At 39.1% G+C, this 9,761-nt stretch overlaps 1 protein-coding gene across 3 annotated transcripts; it reads left to right on the top strand.

Annotated features, from left to right (window-relative positions):
- Positions 1-370: 370 nt before the first annotated feature.
- On the top strand, positions 371-9,543 carry hdr (hematopoietic death receptor). Of its 3 annotated transcripts, none has more exons than XM_041999266.1 (10): positions 371-546; positions 3,113-3,266; positions 3,419-3,547; positions 3,679-3,790; positions 3,922-4,013; positions 4,166-4,249; positions 5,536-5,576; positions 5,749-5,967; positions 8,084-8,120; positions 8,264-9,543. In XM_041999266.1, exons 1-10 carry the CDS (start codon positions 523-525, stop codon positions 8,551-8,553), a joined length of 1,182 nt encoding a protein of 393 aa, XP_041855200.1. In that variant the 5' UTR covers positions 371-522; the 3' UTR covers positions 8,554-9,543. The 3 variants fall into 3 exon arrangements, with proteins under 3 accessions (XP_041855200.1, XP_041855201.1, XP_041855199.1); XM_041999267.1 differs by having other exon boundaries at positions 372-546; positions 4,163-4,249; positions 5,749-5,802; positions 8,264-9,542; XM_041999265.1 differs by having other exon boundaries at positions 373-546; positions 4,163-4,249; positions 8,264-9,542.
- The last annotated feature ends 218 nt before the right edge of the window (positions 9,544-9,761 follow it).

The following is a 9,761-nucleotide window of genomic DNA, read 5'->3' as shown; positions in this document are numbered from 1 at the left end:
CTATCTATCTATCTATCTATCTATCTATCTATCTATCTATCTATCTATCTATCTATCTATCTATCTACAACATAATCACCCAAAAGCCTGCAAAATAATTATCTGGGTCAACATAAACAGGCTGGCAGTGGTTGTTGTTGTTGTTGTTGTCAGTTCTTAAAGTTTGTTACATATTCTGAGACCTTTGTTTTTCTCCATGAGGACGAAGGGTTGTGAATATGAACAGTAGGCACATTACTTGCAGTCCACAGTCGAGTGGCTTCAACTGCGCTCCTTGTGAGGTGGTGCTGTTTGATGGCAGGGTGCTTTTTCCGCCTTTATACCGCTGCGCACGCACCTCTGATGACGTCGTCCACAGAAAGACGTCTGCTCGCCACAGATAGGAACACCTGAGTTAAACTTCTGAACTTCAGGCGAGCGTCTCGCAACTCGGCGTTTGTCACGTTATTTTAAGCCACATTTGTATTTTTTGGGGGGAATGAAACTGTTCAAATTTGTGGATTTTGGTGTTTTAAACAGACGATGAAGGGCTTCTTCATGTATTTGGTAAGTTTCTTCTTTTAAAAAAGGCACGGAGCTGAAAACCGACGGAAAATCTGGCCTTGACACAAACACCGGCTGTCAGTCATTATAAAACATGCCGTTTGCCGGTGTTTAATTATAATGAATGAAAAGTAAACAACTAACATTAAACTAGAAACACCCAGAGCTTTTTATAGTTAATAATATGGTTTTAAGTTATTAAAAAAAACAATTAAAGCTGGTTAAAAGCTTGAATTTAAAAAAGTGAGGTAGTCCTTGACTACAAGACTCATTTTTTATCAGTTTGATTTTCTTTGGTAAATGAAGTTAAAACGGGATTTCCCGCTTGGCTTGTGTTTGTGTGAAAAAAAAAAAAAAAACTTTTAACCTGCAGGTGCGAAATTCCTCAACCACTTCCCATGTCAACTCATTCATTCAAGCTTCTGGATTATTTATTCAAACAGCACAAACGATAAAGACATAAAATGATTAATAAAAACTAAACTAACACAAACCAGGTGTTTGCTGTTCAATTTACCGTGACAATGGTTAACTCAGTAACACTGTCATTAAACCTCCTGTCATCGGCAAGATAAAGTAACATTGAGATTAAGAGTTAAAATAACGTCAAAACAACGCAATGATTTGTGGAATACACATTGCCGAATAGAAGTGTGTTTAATTAAGATTCAGAATAAGCTTTCATACTTTAATTTGAATGTTTGATATAAGACAACGAGCTGTGTTATGTAGTGTTGAGTTATTTTACATGGAGTTCGGTGCGACACTAAGTTTGTTTCACGAACTGTCAGATAAAAGTATTTCAGAAATGTGTATGGATGATTTGTCTGAACATGCCATTTTTATTAGATTTTATGTTGAAGACAGGTGAATTAAAATCTCTGTTAATGGCTCTTGCGCAAAAAAATTGGCCTAGATAATGCTTGATGGGAGATGCCCCAGCATGTACTGGTAAAAATCTGGGTGTGGACAATATTTTACTGCGTGTGTGTGTGATTTCCATATTTGGTTATTCCTTCTGGCAGGTACAGGCTGTTTCACACAGGGGGTGTTTGAATCAGATGGCAGAATATAAGTTTTATTATTATTATTATTGTAGTTTTTAGTTGATTTTTACTTGCATGACTTGGAGGTGGCTGTTTTAGATACGTTTTCACACCTTTAGCTCAAATCTGTGTTCTTAAAGATGGACTTGGAGCTTGTCTGAGGAAAATCCCTTTCTCTACTTAAACCTCTATATGTTTAACTTCGCATATTCATGACCTGACACAACTCTGCCCACTTATTTGTTGCATCATATCATCGTAGGGAGGAAGGAAGCATTTGTGGAAAATTGTCTTCCCTTTTTTTTTTTTTATTATAGTTTTAGTGTAACTATTCGTATATAGTTCTAGGTTTTGTATAGTTTGATAGTTGAAGTATTTAAGACAAAAATACCATGTAAACGTCTTGAACCAGTCCTCATCTTTTTATATTTTGCTTCCAAGGAGACTTCTTTGTAATGTTTAAAGCAGTTTCAGTAATGAAAAATCTTTTATTTGGACACTGGCTCCTTTTTTCACTTGTTTGTAAAAGGTGGCTGTTCAGAAGCTGTTCCCAAGGTTGGGGAGAAATCTCAGAGCTATTCCTTATTAAACAAGAACTGGACTAAAAGGCTTTGTGGAGTTATTAATCCTCCCCAGAGTCCAGACCTCAACATTACGGAAGCCGTGTGAGATCATCTTGACAGATCAGAACAAAATCAACGTGCAAAAAGGAGATTTGAAAGTCCTTCAAAAAACTTGAAAAACTATTAATGAACACTACTTATAGAAACTGCAAGAAAGCCTGTCTGAGAGAGTTCAGAGATGATGAATATGGGTGGAAATATAACTTTTTTTTCTAGTTTTATCCTGTTCTTAGTCTACTGGTAAATTACTTTAATAATGCAAAATCTCTGCAGTTTGCTCAGATATTTGCAAAAGTGTGTTGTTTAATAATTGTAATTAGGTCTGATTCAACCAATGGGATTTATTATTAAATAAAGAAATCACATTTAAATCCCTGGGTCTTTTTCTCAATATGCTGCTTTTGTAGATTTGATCTTGACCAACGTTTGTTTGTACTGAGAAACATAAAACCTTCAGACTAGACCACGTTGGATTGGAAATGTTTTTATGAATGACTCCGCCCATTTGGCTGTGTTGGTCATAGCAGCGTGATAGTTACGTTGATAGTTTGGCATTTATTTGTTTCCTCTCTCCGACATGTCTGAGCATGCTGATGCTCACACACACCTTGTTGAAATGTATCTGGATAAAATTAAACTGATCAGTGAACACAATCAGAATCATTTTTAAATGAATCAACAAAGTTAAATCGTTAAGATTTAAGTTTTGTCACATTTTGGAAAGCTTCTCACTTTTTCTGGAAAGAGTTTTTGTTTAAATGTTCACAAATATTGTAAATTTATTCTGCCTGAAATCTAAAAAAAGGTTTAAAAAACTGTTTTTATGACCTGAGAGTGGTCATAAAACCTTTTGTATTTCTTAATTTAAACTCTTTGTTTGATGTCCTCTGTTTCTTGAAGGTTTTCTCTGCATTGTTTTACATACTCAGCCCCACCGGGGCATACCCGCAGCCTGGCTTTGACTCGAGGAGCAACAGGACGAGACGGGGCATCTCCTGCAATGCTGACTTGGAGTATCCACACGGCAGCATCTGCTGTTTAAGCTGTCCACCCGGTAAATGCCACACGGAGTCAACCAACTCGCATCAGAAATGCATCATTTTAGGACGCAGCCTGAGCGGCTGCTGCTGTTTATCTAAAGCGACTAGTTGGGTTGTCCAGGTATACGGATAGATAAATATGGGATGTTTCTTGTGTGTTTTTTAGGGAAATATGTTAAATCAACCTGCACCAAAGCAGGAGAAATGGGTGCATGTGAAGAATGTAGTGTTGGGACCTATGCCGAGCATGCCAATGGCCTCCAGCAGTGCTTCAGGTGCACTCTGTGTCGCTCAGGTAATTCTACTTGACAGCTTTATGCTATCGATTGGAATGACTGTGGAAGGAAAAATCAATACTGAACCTTTTCAGCGCTCTCTGAGCATAAACTCTGACTTAACAAGGCCTGTTTAATGCTGCCTTCTCAGATCAGGAAGTGGTAAGGCCATGCAGTCCCACGCAAAACACTGAATGCCAGTGCAAACCGGGGCTGTTTTGTCATCCTGACCACGCATGTGAAGTGTGCAAGAAGTGTTCAAGGTGAGTGTGCAAATAAGACAACACACTGATAACAACAATAGGAGGATCACCTTTGTAGTGTTCCTATGACAGCCTCCCTTTTTTATTTCTTTCATGCTTTAAATGAATCCCTTTCCCTTCCTCCTAACTAGATGTGAAAGCGATGAAGAGGAAGTGAGGAACTGCACAGCTACAACCAACACAGAGTGCAAGAAGATCCAGTCCAAGTCGAGCTCGACCCTAGGTATCTTTTACCATGAAGATGAGGCTGCTGTTTTGATTTTCCGGCCCCAGTATTCATATAATGACACAGGATTCACTGACACTGAAGAAATGGTCTAAACCTGGATGTGGTGCTAATATTAGTGCTTTTCTCTCTCTCATCCTCACCAGAAGTTGTTTTGGTGGTTTTGGCATTTGTCCTGCTTGCTGTGAGTGTAGCTGTTGTTGTCATATACAAGAAGAAATGTAGAACAACAGGTAGGTGGAAACATGAAAATTCAGCATATTTATACATGTATAAACAATGTGTGGGGAAAAATAAATCTATAATCACCTGTACAGACTACACGTGTAAATCTAAATGAGTATTAGGTGATGTGGTCCAGTGTGGCTTTGTGAAGAGAATACACCCACACATGAACAAGTACAAACAGAAAATGATGACAAAAGAATGAAATTGTTTAAAAAAGAGAAGTTGCAGTGTTACGCAATACCTTTTCATTTCCATGAACGTGATAGCAGGAAATGCAGAGTCATCATGAAGTTGAGCTTCCAGTGGGATTGTTGTTTAGAGACTGTTCGAGCTGCACACCTTCCTGTGTGTTGATGAATTCATTAGAAAGTGATTTGCACCTCTGGCAACATCTGTGACATTTAATGGGATTTACCGGTTAAAATGTCTCAATGGCACACTCATGAGTCTAAACATTTTTTAGACTGCTGACCTTCTAAATAATACAGTTTTCCACTCATTGTGTTTTGGTCTAGTTATGGTTGCTTTCAGGATATTCTGTTAGTCCAGTTTACATGTTAAGGAAACCTGCTGCATGGGTCATAAAGCAGCAGTGTGAGACACCAACGCTGCGTTTGAGGTGTGTGCATGTCTATGCAACATTACAAGGATCAGAAAACTCATTTAATTTTGCACTTTAGAAAAAAAAAAAAACAAACCTAAGTAATCTTCCCTGGCCATGATTTGTATTAAAGCCCAGATCATATTTTCAGAAAAAAAAATACCTCAAAACACATGCATACCCCAAATAAGTTAATTGCTCCACAATGTTAAGGTTCATATCCATGTCCTTGGACATCTAGAGACCTCAGAGAATGGATTCCAAGAGTCAAACATGCAGTAAATTGTAATAAAAATTAGGAAGAAAGTGAATTTTCATCACATGGAATGTCATTTGTCAGCACACAGCCATGTAGCATTGTGGGTACAGAAACCTGTAATCTGGACTGCATAGGATGGTTTGAGTGGATGTGGCCACTGCGGTAGGTGGAAGTGTTGAGGCGGAGAAGATGCTAACACTTCCTGCTCACCGTTTGTTTTTCTTAGGGACATGCAGATGTTTAAATCTTCTGAATCAGACAGGCTTCACTTCACTATGAGCAACACAAAGTTTTACTGAGCATAGCTTTAATCTGAGTAAAGTAATGAAGGTAAATTGAGCTCACACAGTAGCTAAATAGCTGCTTATGTGGAACTAAGTGGGTTTCTTACAGTTGTATAATTTATTTATTTTTTCCCATCTTCTCTTCAGACTCTCAGACAAACCTCCCTGGTGGTATAAAGCCTGGATCAGTAAGTCATTGCAGATCGTTTCTCACACAACAGCTTTTTTTTATTTAAAAAAGGATTAATACGGCCCATGTAAGATAAGCTATGAAGAAGAATGTATATAACATTTATTGCTGCCTCAGAAGAAGTTAAAGTGTGAAGGATGTCTCTTTGAACCCGTCTTTGCTCTCTACAGGAGTACGCTGAAGGTAGAAAGGCCGGCAGCACAAATCTGATCACCCGACCACTGGTGAGGCCCAAATCCTATGCTGGTATGGAGGATGAGCATAAAATGCTGTGTGAAACACCCAGCAGCTCTGCCAGCAACTCCCAGCACAGTCTAACCAGCCCACCCTGCCAATTTACAACTCCCCTCCAAGCGAGCCCCGCGGTCCATGTATGGCCCAACCGGAGGGTGAGGTTAACAGCTTGTCTCCAACCTGCTTCTGTCCTTGCTTCCTAACCTCTCAGCAGCTTACTTCTTGTTTGTTTTCACTGAGTTACTGAGCTTTGAGGCTCTAAGGCCTGCTACACACATAATTTTTTTAATCTTATGATGTTTTTATCTGGTCGAGACCTCACCCGTGAAGATAAAAAAAATGTGTGTGGTGTGCTCCGATAATCTAATCACAGAACAACACACACATGACGATGCTGTCCGGCAACTCATCTACAATCTAGTCCTCTGAGCCGGACAAACGTCAAAATGTAGTGAAGAACCATAGCAACAACCTGGAAATAACAAAGAAGAAGAAGAAACATAGTAACAATCGGAAAACACAACACACAGCATGGAAGAGGATATATAGGACGAGGGAATGATGGTGGTCTTGGAACTATTGTTAACAAATACAGAACTGAAAAAAATAACAGACTAGAGACGTCGTGAACACGGACTTTATTTACTTCCTTGTTCCCCAGCCAGCTCGCTCTCTGATTGGCTACATTCTGTACCACATCATCATCCATGCAGTCACAATGCTCGAGTCGTCGTCTTTCCTCTGAAATCGTCTCTAAAATATTAAACATGTTCAATATTCCCAACTGTCGGCTACGACCCGTTTCGGAGCAGATTATCGGGACAAATCGGCTCGTAACACACCACAGACCAAATGATAATTGGACAGGGAAATCTCACAATCATCGGGCGTTTGCTGTCTGAGGTCGGGAAGAGGCAAAATCGGGACAAAAACAGCCCAAAATTATGTTTGTATCAGGCCTAACAGAAGACACTTTCAGTGTGCTGCTGGGGAATTTTTATTGCACTTAAAATTTACTAATGCTCAGGTTTCATTTAGAGCTCTCTCACTTAAACATGTAGACAAAACATACAGCAGCTACCATCCACCCGCAGTGTGTTTTAAACAACTGCTTTTTATCTGTTGCTCCGTCCAGTCATGTGCAAATGGTAAGTCTAGTCGACATACTGGGACTCTGATTCACTGTTTATGAATTGTCTGGGTCACTTATGACCAAATGAAGTCGCTGAAGTTGGGTGTCACATGTCTGAAGAGGGTTTTCGCCACACTAATGTGGCTACTTGGAGAAATGGCGCTTTTCTTTCACATGTTTAAAAAACAATCCAGTCCACATGCAAACACACAGGTTTGACTGACAGGAGCCAAACCAAAACCTGGCGATCATGTAGTCAGTCAGAATGCTGACAGAATCCAGCAAGTCTGTGTCGTGACAGTGTTACATGTAGCAGTCTCCTCAATACGATAACTAACAGCTAAACTCCTGTTAACAAGACTAGCAGCAGAAGAGCCCTAGCAGTAGATGTTGTTGATATGTAAATATAGGTCTTTACTGTGATGCAAGCCAAAAAATAGCAGTGATCCTGTCTGCATGTAAATAGCACAGCCAGATTATCCAGGTTGTTTTCACACCTTCAGTCAAATGAACCAGACCCTTTGAATGTATTATCCTCCTAGGGTTTAATTAAGAAGTGCCGGTATAAAGGCACCATTACAAGTTCATTTTCAGTTACCTGTGTTTGAATGATTGAGTTATTATATAATCAGTAGGACTAGTCCCACTAGTCCTACTGATTAGTTCAATAAATTGTGAGATTTTAGGCTTTAAAATCCCACTTTGAGCCTTTTAATTTCTAAGTAAGAAAATAAATCCACGTCTCGAACATGTGGTTGACTGTGTAGAACACAACACCGCCTCTTAGATTATGTTGGACCTTAGCTTATGAATCAGTCGGGGTCGGGTTGCATCACTGTGTGTAATTAACTGGCAAGCAGGTGTGTTTGGATGTGCTGGCTTGATTGGCCCTCATGACCGCTTCCACTGTGGGTACCGTGCAGGCAGTGTGGCTCCCTGTTAGATGTATTAGATGATGATGGTTTGCATGTTGCTCAAAGCAGTTTGAATATTGGAGTCTCTGCTTTAATATCCATCCACATGATGATGAGGGATTGTATTTTGACCACTTGGCTAAAGAGTTTGATTTCAGCTCCCTAAGTTGGTAAGAAATTATACATGTTCATGTGTGTTTTTGTTTTGTTTTGTCTTTTTTTTAGGAAGATGCCCCCTTTCCAATACTTGTTCCTGTGAATGGTAAGACGCTTTCATCTGTTTCCTCTAAAAAAAGCTGAAATAAAGCCATACACAGTTTTTCCTGTTCCGTGAATTAGTGAGAATAGTTCATGAAACATGTCATTACTCCAGGTGTTTCAATGATCTTCTTAATCTGATTATAGGTGAGGAATCTCTGAGATCATGCTTTGAATATTTTGAAGAAGTAGACGTGGACCACCACAAGAGGTTTTTCCGCCATCTCGACTTCAGCGACAACATGATTAAAAGCAAAGACACCCTTCAATATGAAGACAAGGTCCACGAGCTGCTGAATATGTGGGTGGAGCGAGAGGGCAAAGAAGCCAGCTTAAACGACCTGCTGAAGGCTTTACTGGACTTGAATCAACGGAGAACGGCCGAGAGGATCAAGGAGAAGGCAGTTTCTCACCATCATTATGTCTGTGAATGCTAGGGTGGTCTCCTGGTACGGCTTCAGATTTCTTCCATATGTAGTGGTTTTCTGAGGTAAAAGGTCAACCTGTTAAAAGTCATGGAGGGAAAATGGCTTTAAGACAAACTGAGACATTTAATATTTGTTGAAAGGAGCTTGTGTACAATGCCTCCAGACAGGAAGTTCTCCCACAGTAGCAAACTGGAGTAAAGATCCTCAGGAACAGCGATTGTGACTTTTTAAGCATTTCAGCCTCGTCTATCTCTGTACAGATGTCAAAGCACACGGCGAGAAGCTGATTTATTCTTAAAAGAAAGCACTCCTACACTTAGTGTTTAAAGTAAAGCTGCTGCTGTGTTTGTTACTGGGATGAAAGAAGTCCAGGCCAGCTTAATCGTACAGTTGCTTGGCCTTTTAGAAATGTGTGTGTTTGTACATCCACATGCACAGGTTTACAAGCACTGTTTTTTATTTGCAGGTCCAGTTGATGTTGGTGACATGAGCTGTGTTAATATCTGCGTCACAGCAATAAATTTATTTCAGAGGAACAGGTTGTTTAATGGCCGTCCTGATCAGATATTTATATTAAGTTATTAACACACTGAGCTTATTATGTCCTGTTCCTGTATTTTTAGATTAACAGTGTTAATTTGATCGCAGATCGGTCCATTTTCAACTATAGATGAACTGGATGCTTTTTTTTTTGTACATTTGTTTTTTGTTTTCCTAATTTTATATTTCCATTTTTTTTATTTTAAATTCTTTTCATAATCATTGCTATGAAACAAAATATCAGTTTACAGAAGCAGAACATGTTCATTACATCTGTATGAATTCAGGCTTTAGCTTAGTCAGTGTTACCAAATACATATGTGTTGTTAACTGTTGCTATGGTTACATTATTTTGTCATTGATTTAACCTGTTTTATTTTTCTTAAAAATAAACTGGAATTATATGCAAAAGATACAAGGCTCAAAAGTGTCTGACTCAAAAACATAAACAAGGAATAAAACAAGCCCTGCCCCACTCCTGGGTTTCTCTTTTTCTTCTTTTAGACTTTAAATTAAGTAGTGAACCCTGCGTAGTCAGGAGTAAATGTGTTCACGGGGACAGACTTCTATCTTAATTTGATGTGACTGATAGCTTCTTTTCACCGGCTTGCTTTTAGATCCAGAATAGAATTGAAAATTTGTCTCCTTACAAAAAAAGCTCGCCATGACCAAGTGCT

The sequence above is a fragment of the Melanotaenia boesemani genome, chromosome 11, assembly GCF_017639745.1.
Source record: "Melanotaenia boesemani isolate fMelBoe1 chromosome 11, fMelBoe1.pri, whole genome shotgun sequence".
In the NCBI taxonomy this organism is placed as follows: domain Eukaryota; kingdom Metazoa; phylum Chordata; class Actinopteri; order Atheriniformes; family Melanotaeniidae; genus Melanotaenia; species Melanotaenia boesemani.
Note: the sequence above shows the minus strand (reverse complement) of the source record. Positions and strands in the feature narration are given on the sequence as shown.

What these genes read in the sequence shown, in the direction of transcription:
- hdr (XM_041999265.1), top strand. Translation starts at nt 523, where the DNA reads ATGAAGGGCTTCTTCATGTATTTG. An exon ending in GTGGTATAAAGCCTGGATCA is followed by an intron (nt 5,577 to 5,748) that starts GTAAGTCATTGC and finishes TGCTCTCTACAG; the next exon opens with GAGTACGCTGAAGGTAGAAA. An exon ending in AATACTTGTTCCTGTGAATG is followed by an intron (nt 8,121 to 8,263) that starts GTAAGACGCTTT and finishes ATCTGATTATAG; the next exon opens with GTGAGGAATCTCTGAGATCA.